General features: G+C 43.0%; 1 protein-coding gene and 1 long non-coding RNA gene across 2 annotated transcripts in view; one reads left to right on the top strand and one right to left on the bottom strand.

Moving 5' to 3' along the window:
• The window catches only part of bahcc1a (BAH domain and coiled-coil containing 1a), a 144,597-nt gene that overhangs the window by 50,039 nt on the left and 68,023 nt on the right, over positions 1-26,535 (bottom strand). Inside the window, exons 3-8 of the mRNA XM_087245247.1 lie at positions 17,393-17,575; positions 6,140-6,265; positions 3,820-5,958; positions 3,421-3,535; positions 3,133-3,338; positions 2,865-3,020 (exon numbers count right to left, since the gene is read on the bottom strand). Of these exons, the coding sequence (XP_087101373.1) occupies positions 2,865-3,020; positions 3,133-3,338; positions 3,421-3,535; positions 3,820-5,958; positions 6,140-6,265; positions 17,393-17,575 (2,925 nt within the window). The remainder of the gene's footprint in view (positions 1-2,864; positions 3,021-3,132; positions 3,339-3,420; positions 3,536-3,819; positions 5,959-6,139; positions 6,266-17,392; positions 17,576-26,535) is intronic.
• On the top strand, positions 18,549-25,194 carry LOC147846094 (uncharacterized). Its single transcript, XR_015481409.1, has 4 exons — positions 18,549-20,039; positions 20,262-20,496; positions 20,554-21,287; positions 21,327-25,194. It is a non-coding gene; the product is annotated as an uncharacterized LOC147846094 (long non-coding RNA).

The raw sequence follows: 26,535 nt of genomic DNA, 5'->3' as shown, positions 1-26,535 counted from the left end.
GTTTGGCATTTGACAAGCTATATTCCCTCCCGAGAAAATTCCAATCTCTGATAACCACAGTGGGCCCATGATACAGCATGTAGTCAAGTTGACTTCTTTGTTCCCATGTCATGGATAAGCTCCTAATGTTCTCCTAATGTTCCCAGAAAGCCAGTTGACATATCTTCAGCCTTAGCTTCTGCAAGTCTGATGTGTTTTTCTACTCTTGCCATTTCACATAGCATCATTAACTTGCATGTTCAGTCTAAGCTCTCATACACTACCCCCTGTGCCTTGACACATCTCGGACCTTTGCTCTGGAACATTAACCCAGCTTAACTAATGTTTCCCGGGGGAAGGATTTTGTGGATGCACTTCCCCTTATAGCCGGAATTCCTGTGAAACACAGAAGGAAGTATTCCTTCGAAGTCATGGAGATAATTAAATTTCACAGCCTGTTTGTGAGCTGAGGGATGTGCAGACTTATGAGGCTCGGAGGTATTCTTGTTTCAATGTTTTTTAGAGCACATATGGCAATGGCTTAAAGGGGGGTGATGACAGCATCCCAACCCAGACCATGTGGGGGTGGAGCAGGTGGTTGACAGGAAACAGTTTTTTTCATTACTCTTGCATGTTTTCTTCTTCATCTTAACATTTTCATTCAAACATTTCATTTTAAAATGAAAGCACAATAGTGTAAACAGTACCTCATTCCCTGGGACATGTACACACATGAAGAGTAGTCCACTAAATTTCAAACAATTATGAAAACTATAGTGATGTAAATCAAATCAGGTTTTAGAAGTGTCCACACTACACCCACATAGCAAAATATCTCTGGCCCAGCTCTAGCTCACACAATCAGCTTTTGCTTGGCCCACATGACGCAGTGAATTACGGTATATGACTGGACCAAGTCTGGCTTCCAGACAAGGGCCAAACATGGACCATATCTGGGCCAAGTCTCAGCCAAGTTAAAAAAAACACATTTTTTGAGCTGTTGACAGTCGTATATGTGTCCCACACTGCTAAAAACACTATTAGGACACATATATGTCTCTAAAAAGTGAAAATTGGTTGTTTTTGCGTTATTTTGAGCAAATTCGTACTTCCGGTTTGAAACTAATTTTTGAAGCTGCGTCACGGCCATGAGATAATAGCGTGTATTCCAGCGTGCAGACTGGACGTCTGTGCCAGAGTGTGTCTTATTACGTCTTACAGTGTGATGCATTCATTCATGAGTATGGCTTGGTTCAAACTAATCAGCGCACTCCATTATGAATGTGCTGCAACTTCATTAATATGCATGCTAGCTTTCTTAGACTGTACCTGAAACAGTGTTCAGACGGCAGAGAGACAACACACGTCGTGTTGCCAAAAATTGTAGGAAAAGAGTAAGAATTGGTTGGAGATACGGGTCGCCAGTGTTGCTTTTATAATGTGAAGGTTTTGTTTTCATTTTCTCTCTATGTGAGCACTGCTAGACTCACGCGTGGATCTGTAGACGCGACGCGCAGCAGAAATGCGTTCGTTTTGAACATTTTTTACTCAAGAGCATTTCTCATCTATGGTAAGATCCAGATTTGCTGCTCGTCTCCTTTAAAAAAGACGCAGCTTCAGCATGTGGTGATTGTCCTCTCTACAGATTCGGTAAGTGTATGCGATCAGCGCCCTTTCTTTGTTCATTCAGATGGCAAAGTTACAGTTGGTATGGTCAGCTGTACTCTTTCAGTGTTTAAAGACAGTCAAAATGATTTATAAGTTACTTAGTTTACAGTACGTTAATATTTCTACAATATTGAAAGGTCCGCTGTAAATGCTGCTCTCTGACTGTAAACACGTGAACACTAAGCAAACTTTTGCAGACCGTCGTGTTGAATTTTCGCCGCATTTTGTGACAGGATAGTCCACACACACACGGCTTTCTGACCTCCTGAGTGTATCTGAGTTACAGAGAACGCTATGCTTTTTTCTCTTATACGACATCTGTCTCCCCTGCGTGTGTGTTTGTTTGTTTGTACTTGGTCAGAAGCACGTGCCCAAATGGCAACTCCCATTTTTATTCAAACCCTGCCCATTTTTATTCAAACCCCGCCCATTTCTCCTCCCCCGACACTCCCACCCAAACAAAGCTAGACACACCCACTTTCCTGACTTTTTCCAACCTAGAGGTGTGAAAACATCCTGCTGAAACGGGGGGTTTCATGGCCCTTTAATAACCCATAACTGAGCCTGAACTGGGGCAGATATGTTGATGTATCACGACTGCAATGAAATTGATAAACCCATGAATCATTGCACTTTAGGCACGCTATAGGCGTGCTTTTTCTCAAAGCGACCTGATTGGTAGAACTTTTCTTCTTTGTTTGAAAATAATAAAAATGTATTTTAAATGTTGGACAAGATAGGCCAAACTTACATGGCCCACATATCAATTATTAACATCTGGGCCAAATACTACATTTAACATCTGACCCTAAGTATTGTGTGCCGCCTTAAAGACGGCGCCACCTCTGCCAAACCAGGGCCACGTTTGGCCCACATGCTGTATGCCAGTGCAGGACGAACCCCTGCTGTGCCAGATATATGCCAAATCTGTGCCAGAATCCTTTGCTACCTGGGTGGCAAGCATAAGTAATTTAGTCTGCACTCAGTTTTATTGAAACATTGAATATAACCTTGAATTCTGAGTGGAATCACTTTACTAAAGAATACTTTTTCTGGCAATGTAAAATCTTCAGGTAGAAACCCATGAGAGTACCAGTGTGCCTTACAAAAAAGAGTGCTAAATCTGAGAAATGGGTCGTGTGTAGCAGGTCAAATAAATCGAGAATATGGATAGAAGGAAACAAAAATGACAAAAAGAACAAAACAGCATGGTATACCAAGGTGTGTAGATGGATGAGTGGCAGGCTCACTGGGCAGCACTACCAGTTGGGTGGAAGGGTCCTGAGGCAGGGGAAGAACTGGCTGGAGAGGGGCAGGCATAGCTGCAGAAAACCCAGGGGGGAGATTCTGATGCAGGGCTGTGTGGCCAATACCTATAGAAGAATAATTTTAGGATACACTATTTTAAAAACATATCCACGACAGATGTATTGATTAATAAATGAGCTCCAGAGCAAAATTCAATTAAAAATAAACACTACTAACCATACGAGTGACCCGTCATCCAGAGGGAGGGACTTCCTGTGCGTGGCATCCAGTGGTGGTGAGCAGAGTGTGAATGTGAAGCCGGGTCTCCTAATTGGCCAGACTGCATTGAAGTGCCACCTGGCACCATGATATGAGAGGTGAGGTCACCATGGCAACTATTAGATGGATGAATGTGTGCAAATTCCACTCTTTCCTTGTTATCCCTGCAAAGCCAGATTTGAGACAGGCGAAAGGTGAGGTGTTGGAAAAAGTGAGAAATAAATGTGTAAGGCAATATATATTCACCTGATGTACGCGTCTCGTTCTCTTTCTATACACCGGTGGCCCATGTGCTCTATACTTGTCCTTTTCCTTTCCTCCTCTCCTGGTAAATCGGAAGGATACATGGAGCGTGGAGTGCCTGCAAAATAGTTAACAAGTTTACATCACAGATTTTCCCTCATCTGCAGCTCTTACTATCTTTGGCACTCTGCATGTACACAGCTGCTGAGTAGCTTTTTTTTTCTATCATAAGTATCGTGAGTTTCAGGAGTAAAGGAGAAAAGCTGTCTCCACTTTGGGTCTTGGCAAGTATTGCTATTTATTTTTCATCAGTGAAGTCTTTCAAAGGTCATGAAAAAAGGTTCTGTCTCCCTGCCCACTGTTTGTTTAGGAGGGATTTAAGAGGTCAAAGGTCAAGTTTACCTTTCATGGTGGAGTGCACCCGCCCCTGTCGGCTGCTGGGATGACTGCCTGATGCTTGGCATGGAGGATCTCTCTGTCTTGCCACAGCAACCGCAATCCCTACTGGAGGCTGTCGAACCTCCCCCTCTAGATGTTGGGCCTCTCCCATCTCTCGGCCCCGTCCCCCACAATCACCTCGCTCATTTTCATGGCTTTGGCCTTTCCTGGAAGGTAGGGTCTGCTTGCCTCCCTGAAGAGAGCAGCTGGTGCCATTTGGCCCGGTTTTGAGACTCCCAAGTCCTCCAAATGGGCTTTTCTGTGACAGGGGGAGAGACTGCTGGTTGCTGTACTTCAGAAGGTTCTTCATGGCACTATTCTCTCCCTGTGAGCCTGAGACCTCCTGCTGGTTTTGAGGAGGAGCTGGATGAAGGGGTGGAGGAGGGGGACCCATTCCTGCTGTTTGGTGCTGCTGCTGTGTGGGCGGTCTGTTATTGGCAGCTCCACTGTTTGGTTCCATATAAGCTTTGTGCTGATTTTCTTCAGAGTGGATGTGATGAGGTTGCATGGCCCAAGGTGGCACTGATGGCTGCTGATGTGGGTGATGCTGTGCATTGTTGTTGTAGCCATAAGGAGACATTTCCATCTTCTGCTTCATCTCCTGGTTACCATTAGCCTGCGCCATGTCTGTACCTGGGGTGTCCGGGCCCGCCCTGCTGTGCTGTTGGTGACGAATACGGGCAACTTTCTGTCCATCTCGCTGCATTGAGCAGCTTCCATGTCCTCCTCCACCTGCGTGCTGAGCCATGGTTTTCCCAGCCAAAGGTGAGGGAATGGTTGGGGGTCCGGAGTGTGAGCAATCCCTGTAAGGTTGGGAATTAGTGGTGGTTTGGTTTGGTAAAGGATGTACAGCCTTTGTCTCTTGACTTAGTGTAGATCTGAAAATGTCTGTTTCCATGCTGTTGATGCAATCAGCACTGCGGGAGCGCACAGACTGGTGTTGCTGGGGATGGCTCTGCTGCTGCTGTTGCTGTTGTTGCTGTATGTGGTGGTGGTGGTTGTGGTTATGCATCCAGTCAGGGGCCTTTTCGGCTTTTCTATATGGATGTTGCTGCTGAGTCGGAGGCTGCTGTTGTTGTTTTCTAGGCCAGTTACCATGATGTCCCCCATTGCCATTTTTTTCCATGGTCTTGTCCTTCACACTGTTCCCTCCACCCTCAACCCCCTGGCACTCTGAGTTGCCCATCTGGAAGGGGCCTCTGGTTTTCTCCCCAAGGTGGTTGACAGATGGAACGAATGTGGCTCCGTTCGCTTTGGGGTCTCTGCATCCACCACTACTGATCCCTTTATCATGTACTGAAGTATTTCCCATAGGGGCTGGCGGTGGAGGGCAGAAAAAGTCAGGGTGATGGTGCGAGTGCCGGTTGTGATGTGGGTGATGGGGGTGGCCTGGGTGAAGCTGCAGACAGTGAAATCCACCAGGATGCCCCCCTCCAGCAGCTGAGGCCATGGGCAGAGGAGGAGGTACTGAGTAGGTCAGAGAATGCTGCAGTGTCTGACCTCGCTCCAGACAGTCTGTTGAATGCTGTTCACTGATCCGCATCTCCCCACTTATCGCTTCTTTACCACAGCGACCGTTAGCGCCACTGCCCACATGTCTGTTCTGAACATTATTGGACCCTACATTACCTCTGCCCACCCCATCGACACCATAAGTAGTCATAGAGACCTTTGGCCCAGTCCCATGTTCTCCATTTATCACCTTGCCGTTGAGCAGACAGGCACTAAGAGGTTTTCCCATATTCTGTTGATGCTCCTTGTACTCCATGGGTTTGTGTCCCCTGCTAGTCATCTCCTCCATGGTGACAGGGTGTTGTTGGTGGAGCTGGGATTGATGGGAGTGATGATGTAGTTGGTGGTGATGGCGTTCTTTAGAATCATGTTTGTTACTAGGTCTGTCTTTATCTTTTGCAACTGAAGCCACCCCTCTCTCTAAGTTAGGCTCTTTAAGGCCCTTGTGTAAGTTCACTCCACTTCCTGCATCTCTGTCCCTGCTACATGAGCCCTGGGGTTGTCCTGATCCTGCCCTTGACATAGGCTGGATGTTGTGATTGGCTGAAATGAGTGGGGGCTGGGACGGAAGGCTTCTTAAATAGAAGTTCTCTGTGAAGCAGATCAGATATTGCTGTTATTCATTTAAAATAGCACTAGCCTAAGCATTTCTTGGGATTCGACGATGTTGGCACTATCATAATTGGAAACTAAAAAAGGACTAGAGCTGCATTTAAAGTATGCAACTTGAAAAGTAATAGAAATTATGGTCAAAAATTGACATTTTACTCACCTTTTTGTGTATCGTAAAAGCGATGCTGTCCATAGAGGACTCCACTGTTGGCATGATGATCCAAATGGCTTATGGGAAGAAAGGTGTGGGCTAGACTCCCTGAGAAGTGAGGATACCCTGGGACTGCTGTGGAAAAAATAAATAAATAAATGTGAGCACACCAGTGGAGACACCCAAAGGGAGTTAAATGTACAAAGAATTATAGACATAGCAAAACAAGTGGGAGAGAGAGAGAGAGAGAGAGAGAGAGAGAGAGAGAGAGAGAGAGAGAGAGAGAGAGAGAGAGAGAGAGAGAGAGTAATAAATGAAAGGACAGCTCTGATAACAAGACAATCACTGAGCCACATTTCTTTTGGCCGCAAGCGTTTTGGTCCAGATCTAATCCCCCTATTCCAATGCAGCTGGCGTTTCATATTCACCAATAACCACAGGCTTTGGATGTCATATTTGCCATTCCTATTTGGGTTTGCAATGCAAACAAGAAGACAAGTTCAGTCTTGGGGGCCGAAATAATGAATGAATTTTGTCTCCTGAACATATGGCTCTCACTGTGGTAATCTTCCATTGCTGAGGTAAGAGATCCCTGCTGAAAAATCCAGCTTAAACCAGCCTAGGCTGGTTGGCTGGTTTTAGCTGGTTGACCAGCCTGGTTTTAGAGGGGTTTTGGCCATTTCCAGGCTGGTTTCCAGCCATTTCCAGCCTGGTCTTAGAAAATGACCAGCCAAATCCAACTAAAACCAGCTTGACCAGCCTGGTTTAAGCTGGATATAGCTGGTTTTGGCTGGACTCCCAGCTTGGCTAGGCTGGTCAAGCTGGTTTTAGCTGGTCAACTCCCAGCCTGACCAGCTCAGACCAGGCTGGAAATGGCTGAAAACCAGCCTGGAAGAGGCCAAAACCCCTCTAAAACCAGTCTGGTCGACCAGCTAAAACCAGCCAACCAGCCTAGGCTGGTTTAAGCTGAATTTTTCAGCAGGAAATAGTAAAAAGTCACAACATAGTAAAGTCATTAAGGAAAGGGTCCAAAGATTATCACCTTCAATTTATTTCAGCTGTCTGGACTGACAACTGCCACAAACACAAAAATTTAATGGCTTAATTCACAACTAGAGTGCTCTGACTGGTTGTATTATAGCACTTAGTGAAATGATACCCACATTACATTTTTGAGAAACAGTTAACCTTCTGAAACCCGGCCCTTGATTCCATATTATTACGCAAACTGACATGCTTGCAAAAACCAGTTACTCTACTCTTATTGTTCTCATTGTAAGTCATTGTTTTAGTGCCTTAACACATCATAGAAATTTAAATGAACATGTATTCGCTAAATGAGCAATATCACACGAGTAGCAGAGGGATATGGCTGTATATCGGCACTGGTGGGAGGCGTGCGATGTTAGTGCCCCCACCAGTGCTGATATACAGTCATATCGCACTGCTACTCGTGTAATATTGCGTTTATACAACAGTTTGATGGCATAATTGTGTATATAAAAACATAATCAAACATGGAGAGTCTCAAAAACCCTTTTGTATGTGGAACTACTTTCTTCCGCATTGGCTTCAAATCATAAGCTGACAGTTAAACAGTTGAGCGTGCATCTTTTAAACTTTAGATCTGTAGTGTCTGCTTTTTGCTGGCTGTATGTGGGCGGAGTAATACACAAAGGGTAAAGAGGCTGTAGGAGTTCTGATATTGCAGAATATCACACGGCTATCAGTCAATCAGATTTGAGAAACAGACAGAACTGTTGTATAAATTGTTATATATATTATTAGCTTGATGTGCATCAACATGTAGCACCGAGGTGCTCCCGGCAACCCAAGTTCCATTCTAAAGTTCGATCCTTCCCCTCGCTCTGCTCCCCACAATTTCCTTTCAATACACTCCACTGTCCTATCAATTTAAGGTTAAAACCCCCCAAATGATAATTATAATAAAATGTAGAATGACATGATTAAACAATGAGAGAAATTCTGCATGAGCTATACCCATAATGCAGCTCAGACAAAAGAATAATACCCCTATAATCATTCATAAGGAGACTCGGTTTTCCTCAGACACCAAGAGCAAGGTGATAATTGCGAGCTCCTACTTTATTATCACTATTATTATCTGTCAGCCTTAATAAGCACCCAGGTTTTCATTTACGCCAATTGATTTAAAAATGAAAAAAAAATATGGCTCCTTTTGAAAAAGACGATTCGTCTATGGGTTATGCAAAATCTGATGCAAGCTTGCTTTATGCAAATCAGTCTGTTTCTCTGGTGTCTTTGTGTTTTCATGCGTGACACTTGGCAGCGTAATCCCGTTTCACAGTGACGTCTGTCTGCGCCCGATAGTGGCTGGTTGCTCGGCGCTAAGCAGAGGCCTCTCAGGGCAGGTGAGTGGGCACCGCTGGGCATTGCACAGCACATTTAGCTGTTAATCCGGCCAGGACAAGGGAAGGTGCTGTGCCAGCCGACTAGATGAGGCAGGTTTTTACTGCTTAGTGCTGACAATAATGCTGCTAACACACTGTTGCATTCACAGAGACGGCACCTGCCTGAAAGTGACTGACACCAGCTCACTCAGCACACGCAGAACTGTTATTGTCTGAACTAGATGCTGCCGCAGCTCACTGCAAAATATTCATAGGAAAAAACTGTGCTTTTCTACAAATCAGCAAAAAACGGTAAAGGCTTACTGAAGATTATACCAGGATCTTAAAATGATATCTGTAACTTTCGTAGGGTTTTGCAATAGAATGTATGTGTTTCACCATTTTAGATCATGACATTAAGGGTATATTTACACAACCCCATTTTCAGCACAAACAAAACAAAAAACTAAAAACATTTTATCAATTTTGCCTATTTATTTACATTACAATACTCTTTTGGCCTGAATTATAAAGAAAAAAAAAACAGGTTAAAAATTTGTTAAACAGGTTACAAACATGTTCTTGCACTTACTATAGTATTTACAATGAAATTTATTTACTGAATGTATTTACTGCTGAAAAATCCAGCTTAAACCAGCCTAGGCTGGTTGGCTGGTTTTAGCTGGTCGACCAGGCTGGTTTTAGAGGGGTTTTGGTCCAGGCTGGTTTCCAGCCATTTCCAGCCTGGTCTTAGCTGGTCAGGCTGAAAAATGACCAGCCAAATCCAGCTAAAACCAGCTTGACCAGCCTGGTTTAAGCTGGATATAGCTGGTTTTGGCTGGACTCCCAGCTTGGCTAGGCTGGTCAAGCTGGTTTTAGCTGGTCATCTCCCAGCCTGACCAGCTAAGACCAGGCTGGAAATGGCTGGAAACCAGCCTGGAAGTGGCCAAAACCCCTCTAAAACCAGCCTGGTTGACCAGCTAAAACCAGCCAACCAGCTTAGGCTGGTTTAAGCTAGATTTTTTTAGCAGGGACATGTAACTAACCCTAAACTTTATAACCCTAACCATTTAGTAAGCACATGTACATATTACAAAGTTGTTAAATCAATAGTTACACCGTAGCAAAGACACCTTAAAATAAAGATTTTAAAAACATTACCATTCCTGTTTGTGTAAACTACAAAAATGTGAATTCATGAAAGTGGTGTCTAATAAATGTTCAGTCCATTGGATGAGTGGAATAATGAATTCATATAATGAAAGTTTATTTGGTCACATTATAATTTAATGTACAATTCCCCCTACTAACAAACCAACAACTAAGACTTTTAGCTCAGTAAACGACTAATTAGCTAAATATGAATAGTTAGGAAGGTAGGGATTAGATAATGAGTAGGATTAGGAATGTACGATCATGTTTTATAAGTGCTAATCAGTTCATATCTTAATAATAGGCAGGTAATACGTAGGGCTGGACAATTAATCGAATCTGAAATTCACAACCTATGACCGAAGTGATTTCCCCATGTCGGCTTTTTTAATATGTAATCTTATTAATACTTCTCCTAAAAGTGCATTACAGCTTGAGGAAAAATAAGCAAATGAGTTTCCCCGACATGGTGAGAAAATGTTATTTTTTTAAATGAATCTTGTCACAAGATGACTTCAAACTTAAATCAAAGCAAAATTTGCTTAAGAATTGAAGTATTCATTCAATAACAATACATTTGTTTTCTTTCAATTATTTTAATATCATAAAAATAGAAATGTGCTCTTTCTTGGTGGACATTTATTGTGCTGTTTGGTTCCGTAGTCCATCTTAGGGATGGGACACATGGCTGTTGGGCTTTGTGGGTCAGCATCAGCTAGTTGGTTTGGTGTATTCCATACGTCGCCTCTCGTTGGGTTAACATTGGATTGCAGTGGCCCGATTCAGCATGTAGAATCGGCCTTGGGCCGTCGGCTGGTTATTAAACAACAAATCAGAGCGGGAGTGTGATATAGTGAAGTGACGTAGCAAGTAAACAAATTAAGTCAAGAAGGAACACAAAGAGGCCAGCCGTAATTTCACTATATCTGTCAAATTTTAGCAAACGACATGAATTATTAATCATATTTGTAGAAGCGAATCTCTCTGTCGTGAGTGACAATCACTGTGATAATCGAAAAATGCTGCTTTGTTTACGATTTGCACATGTGTGTCAGAAGTTTCTGTTCCCATTGTGAAAGAGAAAACAGACTATTGTCCCCCAACAGTGTGTTTCTCCCATGCAGGCGCAGAATGTTCACTATTTCAGCCAGCTGCCCTCTGTTTGGTGTGTTCAAGGGCAGCTTTTTGGTCCAGATGAGACCAAACGTGAGCCAACGCGAGGTGACGGCACAGTTGGGTTTTATCAGTGCTAGTTGTTTGCAACCAGTCCTTGATTATTTTAACAGTTAAGTTTGTGATGTTTGTGATTATATCTATCCAAATTTGCTGTGTCAATTTTATTTAAAATTCAATTCAATTGAATAATTTCACAAAATTGTATAAGTCCTAGACAACACAAGTGTACTTATGCAGACAAACTCTTTGAAGTGAGCTGGAACTACTGAAAAATTCTAATGTTGCACGATTTGCACATTCCTGCTAATCCGATCTCTCAATCTTCCCATTCACGTGGACAGCCAACCGTTATCCCAGTGTCTGCTCATGATAGTGTTTCAGTAAACAGCCCAGAGTAAATTGTATAAGGAGACACAGAGGGGGGGGGATAAAGCTGCCTGTCGAGACCACAAATTGAGAAGAAGTGACAGAGCAACACAGAATGGTAGAGGGTGGAGAGGAAAGACAGGGGAGGATGGGTGGAGGTGAATGGTGCTCATCAGGACTGCTAATTGAAAGGAAGTGATGGAGCCTGGAAGCGGAAGAGGGGGAGGAGAGGATAACATACATTCTACAGACAGGATTGGATTGAGAGAGATGAAACAAGTGATCTGTGAGAAGTATAAAGAGACAGAAGCCCTTTTTCCAGCACCAGGGTGCCTGCGCTGGTATCCAATCTGTGACTGTTTCACCATGGGAAAACAATCAGCATAGCTACACTAAAAATGTAATGTGCTGATCAAATGACAGATCTCATAGTTTCCAGTCTTGCAGTATTTATATAAATGATGTGGTGAATTGACTGCTATACATCAGGGCTGCCTAAACTCAGTCCTGGAAGGCCAGTGTCTTGCTGAGTTTAGCTCCAACTTGCTTCAGCACACCTGCAATGAAGTTTCTAGTATATCGAGTAAGAGCTTGATTAGCTGGTTCAGGTGTGTTTGATTAGGGTTGGAGCTAAACTCAGCAAGTTTGGACACCCCTGCTATACATTAAAGGGGACCAATCTTGCAAAATCAACTTTGGACAGAAATGTGTAGGAACAGTGTGTACACTAGAGATGCGCGGATGGGCTATTATTTCATCCGCAACCGCATCACAAAACTCATCATCCGTCCGCCATCCATCCGCACTAACATTTTTGACCAAATTTTAAAACCGCACCCGCCCGCCATCTGCTGACTGAGCTCTTTATTTGAATGGCTTATTCCTTTTTATTATTAAATGAATGTTTCTTTATTGATTATTAGAAAATAGAGAATGACTTTAATTTCATGCAGTTAATCCAAACGTGCAAGTCAAATCCAGCATTAATTGACGCTTTGAAGTGACGCTAAACAATATGAGGACGTGTCTTTTCACTTGATTCGATTCCTCGGTCCTTGCGTCCTTCCCTCGCATCCTATAGGAGTGGAAAGACGAGGAAAGAAAGCAAGGAAAGGAAACGAGGATACACAAATAAGAAATGAGAAGCACCCCTATAAAGCTCTCAGAATATCAGCAGTGAACTCCGTCTCCAATCGGTGCACAGGGACAAAAATAAATAAATAGCCTAAATGAAACGCACTGTACTGTACAATTTTTTAATTATAATTGTAGCCTAATAGAAAACGCATTTTGACACATCATTTCAACATTCAGACGAGAGCGCCTGGCCTCAATGCGCCCTGCTGCACTGAAGGAGCACTCGCTCGCAGCACTTGTTGCTGGAATGCATAGAATTCTCTTGGCAAGGTGATGTAGACGTGGGAATGACTGCCTTGTTTCTCCCAAAAGGAAAGTAGATTTTCCTCTGCTTATCCGTCTATATGGAAGTTTGTAGATGAAGACTTCTGTACTTCATCCAGAATTAGTGTATCCGATTCCTCCTCTCATTCTGTGAAGTCAGTCTTAGGCTTTTTCGTTGGTGCGCCAGCTTTGTCTACAAAAAACAGTACAACCGCCCACCACCCGCCCGAATTTAATTAAAATATTATTTTTCGTCATGTCATCCGCCCGATCCGCGGTTTATCCGCGGATTCCGCGGCTGTAACCGCCATCCGCGCATCTCTAGTGTACACATCCATATAACAGTGGTACAAACACATTAAGTATTTTTAGTCATTACATTTCCTAAATTAAACCAGGATCCAATTCCCTAGTGATTATGAGGCTAATTGCATTGTGACATAGCAGTGCAGTTTTCCTCGCCCTCTGATATAGATTGACAGGTGTGTATTATCATGTCTCAGTATTAGCACATAGTATTATGTTTACAGGGCAGCTGTCACCGACTCGGTCCCAGTCATTCCCCTCGCTGGCCAGCAGAGGCCATCATCACCGGACTTTTAAGCATTACGTCATCCACTTAAACTGATAAGCACACACACCTGGTACTCATCCCGCTAACGACCCACGCTCACAGATATAAGCCGCACACACACTCCAGTCCATTGTGAAGTCTTGTTCTGCCCTGTCTGACATTTCTGAGCGTTATCTCCTGGCCTGATTCCCCGCGTATTACCTGGACTGTTACTGAACTTGTGTTGTCTTCTGCCTGCCCTGAACCTTGCTAATTATCTTGACTCTGAACCACGCCGCCTGCCCTGAACCTTGCCTCGCAAAATAAGAGCCCCTTAAAATTCTTTTCAAGCACCAACTCCAGTGTAATTCCATAATAAGTAAATGGGGAGTAGAATGGTTTGAAAAGAAAGCAGAGGATGGCAGCCTTTGGCAGAGTTAAAGCTAAAGTCATTTGGACGTAGACCAGCTGGCAGACCTGTTGGGCCTTTCCAGTGTTTTCTTAATTTCAGTTTACCTTCTTGCAAAAGAGATGCAAAACAGTAGGTGTTTAGAACTAAAGTGATCAGAATGTATGCTCGGACTTAATAAGGACTGTTACAGCATTATGTAGTCATGCATCAGGATAGTAATACAGTTGCAGTGTAATCCTTTGAGAGTCTAGAACACAGGTGTCAAACTCAGTTCCAAAAGGGCCGCAGCCCTGCACAGTTTAGTTCCAACTCTAATTAAACACACCTGATCAAACTAATTGAGTCCTTCAGGCTTGTTTGAAACCTACAGGTAATTGTGTTGGAGCAGGGTTGGAACTAAACTGCAGGGCTTCGGCCCTTCAGGAATTGAGTTTGACACCCCTGGTCTAGAACAAAAGAAACCCATGGAAAAGATGCTGTTGTTTTTCTATTTTCTATTTTAATTAATGAAATGCTTGGGGCGACACGTTGGATTAGAGGTTAGCACTGTCGAAGGTCGCTGGATTGAGTCCGGGCTGGGCCGATTGGCATTTCTGTGTGGAGTTTGCATGTTCTTCCCATGTTGGCTAGGATTACTTCCGGGTGCTCTGGTTTCCCCCACAGTCCAAAGACATGCAATATAGGTGAATTAGGTAAACAAGCTTGGCCTTAGTGTATGAGTGAACGTGATAGTGGATGGGTGTTTCCCAGTACTGGGTTGCAGCTGAAAGGGAATCTGCTGCATAAAACGTGCTGGAATAGTTGGCGATTTATTCCGTATGGCGAACTCTGAAAAAGAGACTAAGCCGAAGAAAAATTAATTGTTATTGTTATTATATGTGTTATTGTTTTCTTATATTTCCAAGAATTATAAAATCAGCTGTCACATATGTTCTAGAGAGACTCCAGACTTAAAAACTTGCATAGACATTTTCAATATACAGATCCCAATATACGAATATACAAATCTTCTGACTTCTATTTTGGGGGTAATGTTGGAAGAAATGGATCTAACCACTAATCAACCACAAATTGTTTCCTTTTCCTCATTATTGGCAAGATGCCTGATTCTTCTTAGCTGGAAAAAGGCCAAACCAAGTCTCACAAACACTAAACAATGTCATATCTTAAAACTGAAGTGTATAATCTGAGGCTTTCCTCTAATGTTTAATACAGTCTACCAACCCTTTCTATCTCACAGCGGATTCTCATTGGTTAATGTATCATGACTGAATTTAAAGTCATAATGAAAAAGAAGATGAGAACCAGATAGTAAAAACAAACACAGATCAGAAATATGCCATGTTAATCATTTAAGTGTCATAATAAAATATTCACAAAGGGAATGAAGAATTTTAGGATCTCTCAAAGCGGGAGAGACTGTCCCACAGGGTGCAGAAGATTTGGGTAATTGTGCTTCTCGTTTTTGCTTTTTTTTATGCAAACTGGAGAAAAGACAATTTGCAATTATCTTAAAGAGGAGCGAGCTGAATGATGCTGATGGCAATCCAGGATTCAATCACTTTCACACTGCGTTCTGCACAATTAAACTGCAATACAGATAATAGCTTGCCATTCCGCTCATAATCAGCCTTATTACTTAGTAACGCAAGCATTATCATCAGTCCTATTAAAATTGTCCAGCTTCTTTGTGAAAATGATCAATTTTCCATTGGACAGAGGAGCAGACCACAAACCATCACATCTCTGGGTTTTTCATTAATTCGTGGCCTGGCAGGTAATGTGTTATTTATGGACAAATTCTGGGTGGTCATGACAATCATCTACAAGTCCTATCCCCAGACGGAACACCCACGAACCATCTGATGAATATTTACCATTTCTGATTTCATGAAATCTAAATGTGGTTGTCATTTTCTGAAGTAAGGTTGATGCACAGGTTTGACAGGTTTTATCTAGTTAATAGAGATGTTATATAATTTATATAGTGCTTTTCTGGACACTCAAATCGCTTTACACTTTGGGGGGACTCTCCTAATTGACCACCAGTGTGCAGCATTAACCTGGATGATGTGGCGGCAGACATATTGCGACCAGCTGATTGGTGGAGAGGAGACATAGAGATCATGGCAATTATCATATGGGGATCGTTAGGAGGCTATGATGGACAGAGGCCAATGGGCATCCTGGGATTTTTAACGACCAGGACCACGGTTTAATGTCTTATCCGAAAGAAGGCGCTCACTGAACAGTATAGAGACCCCTTCACTATACTGGGGCGTTAGGACACACACAGACCGCAAGTTGAGAGCCGCTTGCTGGCCTCACTAACACCACTTCTGGCAGCAACCATGTGGTCTCCCATCCAGGTACTGATCGGGTGCAGCCCTGCTTTGCTTTAGTGGAGTTGGAGAGTTGCAGAAAGCAAGCTGCCGGCGCAGAGAGCTAGCTATTGTTTATCAGGCGTCTGTATTAAAACAAACAGGAGGTTTGTAAGGGCATTGAGCTCAGAATTTTGGCCTGTTTCTTTCTACATATATGGATTGATTACTAAATGTGATCTGCCTTGTTCTTCGTCCAGGGCCTAATTTGTGCTGGAACACGCCAGATCTGGAACCTCTGAATACTGATCTGGCACCTCTCGATTCCCCTCCTCAACTCCCCCATCTGCTTTTCACTTTTTTCCGCGACTCCCCAACCCTCTTCACTTTCATCCGCAACAACCCCTGCTCTTCACTTCAACATCATCCTGACCGTCCCCTAATCCCCCCTCAACCCCAACCCACCTCTGCTCTCCACTTTCGCACGCGACACCTCTCCATCCTTGGGTAACATGCCGCATCTGTTACCCCGATCTGTTCTGGGACATCGAAATTTACAAATTAGCCACTGCCTTCCTCCCAAACTTTGTTCATAAAACTGTACATTTTAGATCGTCAGAGTTCATTGCATTATTTGCATGTCTCTAAATCTCTAAATTTAAATGTGGCTGGTTACTTCACTAAATCAAACCGCCTCTATCTTCTTTAGTTAGTGTTTCTTGGGCAGAAGTTTCAAAAGCAGGCATTTCTTTCCCAATGCTCAATAAAACAAGTTGTCTCCACACACCTACTTCTAGTGTGAACGTCAAGTGGAACAGGGATGTCTTCCATCATACCAGAAGGAGGGTAGAAAAGAGTGAAAATAGACTTGGGTATAGTGATAACTGGCATGGGGATAGTGTGGTGCTCAGAGAGGCTGGGTTTTTTGCGGATTACACAAACAGCACACGGATGAACTCCTAATGGTTTATGACTGTTTGGCACATTTGGACATGGCCTGGAGGGGATTTATGTGTGAATAAGTGCCGAGTGGCAGTGGGCATGTCTGGGCATCTCCTACTCTTGCTGTCTCTCTCTATATTCATCTCTCTGTGGAGCTGTTTTAGTCTGTCATATGAAGGGATCAGGAGCCGGTGTTGGATGAGACTGGCTCTTGGTTTGGCAGGCTGGGGGCCGGGTGTGGCTCAGGCCAAGCTAGTATAAGGCGTGGTGGGAAAAGCCACACTGGCTGTGACGCAGCTGACCATTTAGCTTGTACTTCCTCAGCTGTTTTGTGTGAGCACATAAATTCTTGTTGATGAACTTCGCAGACCACAAGATTCTTTGGCTGAACTTTCGTCCTCTTTCTGCACTGTCGAAAAACCACTGGGGCGGCACAACTCACAGAAACGAAAAAAAAAAAAGACAGAACTCCTTCCTTCTGATGAGAAAGTCCAAACACACAAACACGTGATGGACACATAACTAGACAGACAGATGAGCAAGTGAGTGTACTGAGGCATGTCTTACCTTCATGTGAATGGGGGAACCAGATCTGAGAGGCGCTGGAATGAGGACCCCCACGATAAGGAGGAGAGGAGGGAGAGGACGGAGGTCTGGAAGAGTGTGGTGGATGTGAGGGAGGAGAGCCTAGACTGCTTGCCAGGAACGTCCCCATGAAGGAGGCTGAGGAATTGCCCATCAGACCACTGCCTGTGTAGAGAAGGGAAGGTTGTAGAGCAATTAGGGGTGTTGACTAGCAGCTGAGCACTGGGTTGTGGCACGATAGTGGCATACCTGAGCATACGGTTTCAAATACCTTTGCTCTAATTGGCTGATTTACTACCTCAATAACTTTATTTGTCTACACACTCTTGGCCATTTTTAGAGCTTAGAATTAGGAATAAAGTTGTCCAGTTTTTCCCAACCCTGTTCCTAGAGGTGCACTGTCACTGTACTCCCTAATGTTTCCTAATCAAATTAATTTGGATATGGATATGGATGGGTATGATATGGATGGGTAGGATAAGGGAGACACATGTTGGTGTGCCTTAAGGAACGAGGTTGGGAAATACTGGTCCACTTTGTAATGTATCCTGGCTAGGAAACACCGGATGACAGAAAAGGTCCATCACATGATCCCTTTTTAGTGTAAGTGGTACAAAAGCCTGAAACTAAGTGCAAAATGCATACAAGGACTCTACTTGTGCTCACAAAGCTCCTAAATTTCTCTCTCTTATAGCTTTGGATTTAGTAAATGATATATACTATTCCCCAGAAGGTGTGCTTGTCTAAATTTGAGACTAGTGATTGGATAACTTTCTAAATAGCGAATATAAAACTGACTTGCCTGTGCCCTAGGAGAATGTCTGGTCAGCTCAGAGGTCAGCTGGTAATGTCTGGCAAATCAATTCATTCTCCTCAACCCGGAGTGGACTCCCCCATCCAGTACACACAACATAATTTAGCCCTGGGACATCAGAGTCCAAGCTGGGTTACGTCAAGCCATCACTGGACAGATATCTCATCTCACAGATGAATGCACACCCTATCTTTCTCTCATTTCTGTCTCTCTCCTGTGAATTCCCTTCCCAATTTTCCTCCCACTTTGTCTTTTTTTTTTCAGTTGTTCACTCTCACGCCCTTAGTTTAGCCCTGAACCCTACTTTCTTTTTCTCTTCATTTTAGTCTGTCTTTCCAACTGTGGTACTTTCTTTGGTCCTTTTGGTATTTACAACATCCTCCAGTCTCATTCACACGATTTCTCTACAAAAAAATCCACCCAGAACAGCATTAATCTGCATTCGGACCTCAGAGCTGAGCATCTCTCCAGAACATCTCCACATTTCTTTCCCCTCTATGCACCCAAAGAGTGGACAAAAACACATTTCCAACCACTGATTTGAAGAATATTAGCATGATGAGATCATTGCAAGCCTTTCCTAAACAAATACTAGAATTTACAACCTTCAAATTTTCAGTCTGGCATCATAAATTCTGCTGTCTTAGCCTTTTGAAAACATTTATGATGAATAAAAGTGTAACAAGTACTTTCTGAACTCATACCGAGGACTATAGAATACACAAGACATGTCACTTGTATACTTTTGAATGGGAATAGTGTAACAGTCAATATGGTGAATGAAGCCTCGCCTTTTGGTACAGGATCCAATCAGCGATCGCTATATGGCGAATAAAGCCTGCCTTCTAATACAGAGCCAATCAGCGATCGCTATAGAATGACAATTCTCCGGGGAAGGGGTTTAGACCTGACGTGAGTTTCTGCAGATTTTGTGTGATACGAACATTTAGAAATGAAACTAAATAGACAGCTGTTGTTTAATTTTATTGCTTATTTGTAATATGGAATTTCCCCATTCAAACAGAATGCCCGGCAATACTGCCCGAGAGGCATTTCAAAGATGGCCGCCCAGTGAAATGACTTGCCTTAAAGAAACTTTGCTCTTACTATGACCCTGTTTGCCTTTCTTGTCAATAGCAGCTTCAGCTTCAATAGCAGCAAAGCCCCCTGTGACTGCTTGATGAACTATTGTTTATTACAAACTAACATAAAGATAGACACTGATTTAGCAGGTTTTTTTTTCCAGGTGGAATGAAGAGTTTTAGAGTCTTTTATATTCATCCCCTTAAAGGCTGATTTATACTTCTGCATCGAGTGCACACGAACGGTCTGACTCAGCCTTTGCACAGCCGCGTAGCCCTTGCTGTTGCTGACACCGACGATGACATGCATCTCTCAAAAAATGTAACTACACCTCGCGACAACGCATAGAGCAAGCTCTGTGATTGGTTGACTTGGTATCGCTGATAAGTGTGGGCAGGGTTGAGAGATACATGCCTGTTAGAGCAAGTGTTAAACAAGCGTTGAGTCCCGTGGAGGAGCTCCAGATGGAGATTTTTTTTTTATGTTTACGTTATGATTAAAGTTGTTGCATATCTGCCAGTTCTCGCCTCTGGATGAGCGAGATTTAGCTACATGTACAGTAAGGTAGAATTAAGGGTACTTCGGGCTTAAACAAACCACCCGCAAAGAAACTTAACACAGAGGAACAAAAAACCCAGCTGCCAGCTAGTGTTTCGAAAGTGTTATTGCAGAGTAATACAAACAGAATGCATAAGTATAAATGCATAGCTTCGTTTAAGGCATGCATCGTGGGTCACGACGATCACTCAACCCAGAAGTTTAAATAAGCCTTATGCCTGCATTCCCGCCATTTCGTATAGTAACTTGCTCAAAGTAAAGGCTTGTTTGACAAATAGGTCAGTAACAAGAGAACTGGTTATATTAGTCAAACGACCTAAGGCTCCCATAGGACACAAACATAATTTATTGAACATGGATTTTAAGCAAATATCTTGGGTTCCAATCATTTTCCAGCCTGGTGTTATGCTGCGTTCACACCAGACGCGGAACACGTGTCAAGCGTGAGTGATTTACATGTTACGTCAATGCAAACGCGCGAAAAGACATACTGCGGCGCGATATACGCGAATGACGTGGCGCGAATGACGCAAATTGCACGAATGGCATGGTGCGAATTGAGCGTTTGACGCACTTAACGCGCGTTTCCCTCAAGTTTGAAAATCTGAAATTCAGCGGACATTCGCGCCGCGTTAACCAAACAGGAGCTTGCTCTTGTGGGGGAGTTATTGTGACATGTCGCCTGTAGTCGGTGTCCCAGGGGAAATCCTCCAGCCGACCCCAACAAGAAGTTCATCAAACTGGGCTGGGCTCAGTCAGAAGCACCGCTGAAAGCCTTCATCAGCCAGGTTAAGTTTCTGGAGGAGTTTATGAGCTTATAGAGCTGGATGCACCTCTGAAAGTGGACTTAGACACGACCCTAAACGTATCAACGCTGTTTTTCAGCCTTCATAAAGCACATAAACACAGTTATTTTCTTCATAAAATCCCTGTTAGCCTTTTAGCTATGAAGCTAGAGTCACGGGGCAACAGAAGCCCTGCCCATCACGCGAATCCACGTCTGTTCTGAAGTGAATTTGACACGCGAATGAAGTGAATTAGACACGCGAATGAATCGAGTAACCTCAAGTGTTTATGCGGCTATTCACGCGGGAACAGCACGATTTATCCGCACATTCCGCATCTGGTGTGAATGCAGCAAAAGGCTGCAAATCCAAGTGCATATGTAGAATTAACTGCTTTTGTATGAGGACTGTATACATATGATTAACAATTAGTTAACACACTGGACATGCTTCCAACCACATGCACTCAAAAATTATTTTTGCCTTTTCTTTAAACCACTTAGTTAAAATGAGCTAAATCAGCACAATTCTTGAGTTTTTTGGGACAACTTAATTGTTTTATGTTCAATCCATTTACATTTGCATAAAACAATTAGGTTAAGTGAATCAATTTGTGTTGGGGAAACATGAAGGAGTTGTGTGGAACCCCGCGTTTTTTCAGTGTTTTCTCTATAAGGTCTCTGGGCTGCTCTCAGGCCAAAGGCAGGAAAACACACTGAATGGATGAATTGTACTAGCATGACTGTGCAAGACAGTAAATTCCTTATAATCTTCATTCAGTGATTTAATAATGCACAATATACAACAGAAATAGTGACCACAACTGTCAAAGATTCACATTTTGTGGAGGTTTACTCAAATGTTCAACCTTATGGGGTAATATTTTACTCATATACAGTCAAACACACACAAATTAACAAACAAGGCCCCAAACTCAACACCATACAAAACCGGACAGTACAATTCTAATGTTTAACAGAAGACAGGTACCTCCCTCGCAAACACAGACACTGTATGTCAGATGCAATCAATAGGTTGCACAAGAACAAAAGACTCTTTAAAATGTGCACCTTCAAAGGCACAGTTATTTCTGTGACAGGGAAGCACCCAGGAAGCTGGAGGTGGAGGGAAGTGGCCTTCTTAAGAACTAGTAGGAGGAGTACTGTAATTACAAACTTTGGACAGCCACCCACGTTCTTTTCCTGTCCTACAACAGAATCCAGCTAGACAGCTCTGGGCTGTACCAAGACATGGGGCAGATGAAAAAAAGGACAGAGACGTTACCACCCCACTCATCCAACTCATGTCTCACTCATTCACTTTAACAACCTAGTCCTAAATCATTATTAATTGGCTAATGCACACATCTCCAAATAGTAACATTCTATTTAAGCAAAAGCTACTTTGGTGTAAAGGTCAATGAAAGCTACCAACCATAGTGAATCTCAAGTTTAGGGCCCAAGAACACAGACCAGGAACTTTAATTTAGAAGGTCATTAAAAGTCAGTTGACTGTCATGCCAGTATGGTATTTCTATAAAGGATCAAAAGTCCGGTAAAGTATGTACTAATCAGTGTTGATCTCTGACACCAATGGAGAATAATTCTATGATACCCGTTATAAACTGCCAACATCGGTCCACTCATAAATATACCACCCTTGAATGCCTGGAATACACACAAACACCCAATAGGCATGTCATAACCAGCAGGATCCTGGCACATCCTATGTGTACACACTGGATATTGTGTGCCGCCACAGCGGATGCCATGGCCCTGCCACCCGATAATGGAAGCAAGAACGTTCATTCAGCTTCCAGTCAACTCAGAGGGAGGCGTCTGATGGTGCTGTTGTCATGGGGATAGCAAAAGGGAGAGACGACGAGTGAGAACAGCATGGCCTCATCCAAACCAGACGCTCTGTGGGCTGAGCCGGTCTGGGCTGTTGCTGACTTGTTTTTTAAGTCTGATCTGATGAAAGTTGAGTAGTGCGTCTTCTATTGGTAGTGTGAAGCCTTAGAGGGCAATAACTGATCATAGGCCTGTGTTAAAAGCAGCAAGCAACACTTACACATGACATCGTCAGTTTGGACTCACTGCTTGGATTGCTCATATTAACCACGGACTCACATCACTGCTGAAAGCAGACACACACGCACACTTTGTATATTGAAGTATTGTTTACTGCTCTGTAGAGTCTAAAAGAGTCAAGAAATGGTTAGCACATAACTATACAGATTCAGAAAGATTCTGAGTACTTCAGGACAACATGCTGACTGATTTCAAAAAGAGCAGCAATATGCCAAACAACTGTAAACTATGGAGTAACTAACAACTGGATATTGTTTATAAATAGCTTAAGCAGAACTCCAGTAATAGGCAAGTGTCTAGTGAGAAGTGTCCTCAATAAACTTCCTTGATCAATTCAAACCGCACACTGCAGGATACAATGATCAGAATAGAAGCAAATAAGCATTTTAGCAGCGAGTCTTACTTTAACTTACCCAGTAAAAACATGCCGTAAGGGTCACTTGAGTCCTCTGTTATTTATCTACTATAAAGAACAGATGCTAGAGGTGGATATTAAGAACGTGGAACTTCTCACAAGAGCCTCGGCACCTCGTACAATCCTCTTGTCCCGACGACCAACACAAAGAGAGCTAGTCTAAAGTCCCAAACCCCAGACGGACTGGGGAGCACAACTGCTTCTCGCCCGGTGACTCAAAGAACACTGCCTCGCTGTAAAAACGGAGCAGGAATTTCAAATGGCTACTAAACTGGGGGGATTTCCTTATAAGAGTCAAAGCCATCTTGAAAACATTAGAAGAATTGGTAGCCAAACATTCCTATTGGTTTGTAGACAACTGGGATGGCGCTCCTGTTTCACAACGCTGGAGGGATGTGCAGAGCGGGAAGTGGATGGACCCTCAAGGGCCAAGTTGGATGAGTGTGTGAGTTGGTGAGGGGGTGTGTATGTAAACTGGAGAGGGTCGGTTAGACAACGGTCCCGATTTGACCAGTACTAAAGTGAGTCAAGCTGGAATGTTTCCAGGACTCTTGTGGGAAGGGAAGAACAGCACATGAAAAGAGAGAGAAAGAGAGAAGAGGAATCGTTTGCACATGCTTCAGACTCTCCACCATCTTTGTGGGTATGGATGCGGTTCCTCTGTGGGTGTATGTGGAGGAAGGAGAAAAGAAAGAGTGAGAAATATGAAGAGAGAGAGAGAGAGACGAGTTTATGCATAAGGAGCAGAAGGATAAAGAGAAAAAAATGATAAGGGCAGAGGAAGTGGTGAAATGTTGGTTGTGTGTGAGAGGTGACAGCCAGAGTTTACACAGTGGCTTGGTGGTTAGCCACAAAACTCAAAAATCAAAGAGGGCTGGGTGACGAGTATTTCTTGTCTAAGGTTGCTAGTGGAATGTAAACAGAAGTGACACAAAGTTTCAACCAAAACTAATGAGACTTAACTAACCCTAATTCTTTATTTTGTTCTGCCAACAAGATGGGATAAATCCAATTTGACCTCAGTGAGTCAACACAAGCCTTGCAATGGGGCTGAGCAAGAAACAAGTGCATCTACTTAGTTTACAACCATCCAAGCACCAGGATACACATTGTGGCAGGTTTGACTTCAATGATGCCCAACACAATTGGTCCTGACATACAAGTATACCAACGAAGAAAGGACAAACAAAAGTTCATTCACTTTCTTTCGGCTTTGTTCCTTTATTAATCAGGGTTATTCATTCATTAATTATTCGGCATATGTTTTACACAGTGGATATCCTTCCAGCTGCAACCCCATAATGGGAAACACCCATGCAATCTTACATTCACACACATACACTAAAGCCAAGTTGGTTTATTCAGTTCACCTATAGTGCATGTCTTCGGACTGTGGGGGAAACCCACATCAACACAGGGAGAACATGCAAACTCCACATAAAAATGCTGACTGACTCAGCCAGGACTCAAACCTGCAACCTTCTTGCTGTGAGCTGACAGTTCTGACCACTAAACAGCCGTGCCATCCTCCAAAAAAGTTTGTTGTTTCTAATTTACTGTAGTACAACCAGGGATCTTTGAATATATTGCAGGGCTCGACATTAAGGACAGCTCAAAGGCCCTGGGCCAGCGTGCGAGACGCTGGGGACAGTAGACAGGATGGTTACTGGCCTGATCAAGCCAGTGCTGCCTTGTCACTAAAGTTATATTTGCCTGCTCCTGTGTCAATTGCGTGCAAATACAGTCTTGGGATGCTTTCACACCTAGACGTTTGCCCAGTTAGCATGGTTCGATTAGCATATGTGAAAACCGCAATCGAGCTCGGATCCGCGGTTAGTCAATCGGTCCAAGATCACCTAAATGAGGTGGTCTCGGCTTGATTAAAACAAATTCTAGAGCGGATATATGAACAGAGAATTATGAGTAAGGTAGGATGTCATTCCTTCTGGTTAATGTGCGTGTTCATGTTGAATAGTAGCTAAAACTCTCTCATTCAGAGGCAGGAGCCGGCAGACGAGCAACAACTTTAATCATAAGGTAAACACTAAACAAAAGTCTCCATCTGGAGCTCCATTACGGGACTTGACACTAGCTCCTTCGGACCCGCGCCTCTCAGCCCCGCCCACAATCGTCATCTCTACCTAGCCGACCAATCACAGAGCTTGCAGTACATGTCATTGCGACATGTAGTTAAATTTTTAACAGGTGCACGTTAGTGTCATCAGCCCGGACGAGCGCCATGCAACCACGTGGAGGCTACACCAGACAATGCGCTCACACTAGACGCAGAAGTATAAATCAGCCTTCATGGGGTTTGTGAGAACATTGCGTAAGAAAATTTCTAAACTGACTTTTAAAAATGAGGGAGGGTTTAAATTTAAGGAAAAAAATGGAAGGCTGAATATAAAACATTTGTGCAAGACGCATAAGGCACTGAAGTAATGTGTGTTCATACCTGCTGCATCAGGAGGGCACTAGCCTTGAACCTTGAAATAATCCATCATTTCCAAAGGTCTATTTGCACATGGATCACACATTGATAGGGGCTTGAACCTCAGACAATCAGGCTAATGGATGGCTGTCTGGATGTCAAGCCCTGCAGAGGACACATTTTATGGGAATGGTAAATAACAGGACTGGACTGAACAGAGTCATGGCAGGAAGTCTAGCCTCTCTCAAACAATGATAGCTATCAAGAAGAGTTTTTTGTGAGCGTGCATTTAAATCTGAAATAATTTAGCGATGCTCAAAATAACCGATTAGCAAACAGTAAGGGTGCGTTTTTAACCAATTATTGGTATCAGTTATGATTTAAATATATTATTATATATTATATCACAATTCTTTTTGCATAGAGGGGGGCATCTTTTAAATGGTTTACTAATGGCAGCTAGCGTTTTGCGGTACCCTGCGTGCATCGCGTTTTTACCCTCGGCTGCTGTGTCATCTCCGAGCAGAAAAAGCATGCTAAGTCAGTCGTGTCTTTTTCATTCTTTAATCAAATGAAAGCAGAGATGGGGTTTCCGTTGATCAAATGAATATTTTCCAGGGACCAATCGATTTGAGGTAGCCTGCTATTTTTATTTGACGGGAGAAAAAAACAAAAAACGTTTGATTGGACAAACAGTCCATGCCGGTCCTTAAAAAAAAATTCAGTCAGTGTTTTCGTTTTGTAATCTAAATCTTTTATTTAAGATAAAAATATCTAGGGCAGGACTGTTATTTTATTCTTTTTATTCTTTCTTTTATTCTTTTTATATTCTTTTTGATGTTCTGTATTCTGTTGTTCACATGTTAAAATAAATCAGTATTTTAAAATGCAAAACTTAATGTGTCAGACACAAAACAGACATGACAATTATTTCATTTTATTAATGAAT

The sequence above is a fragment of the Danio rerio genome, chromosome 3, assembly GCF_052040795.2.
Source record: "Danio rerio strain M-AB ecotype USA chromosome 3, GRCz13ab, whole genome shotgun sequence".
Taxonomy (NCBI): Eukaryota; Metazoa; Chordata; class Actinopteri; order Cypriniformes; family Danionidae; genus Danio; species Danio rerio.
The sequence above is the reverse complement of the archived record's forward strand: the minus strand, read 5'-3'. Positions and strand labels throughout refer to the sequence as shown.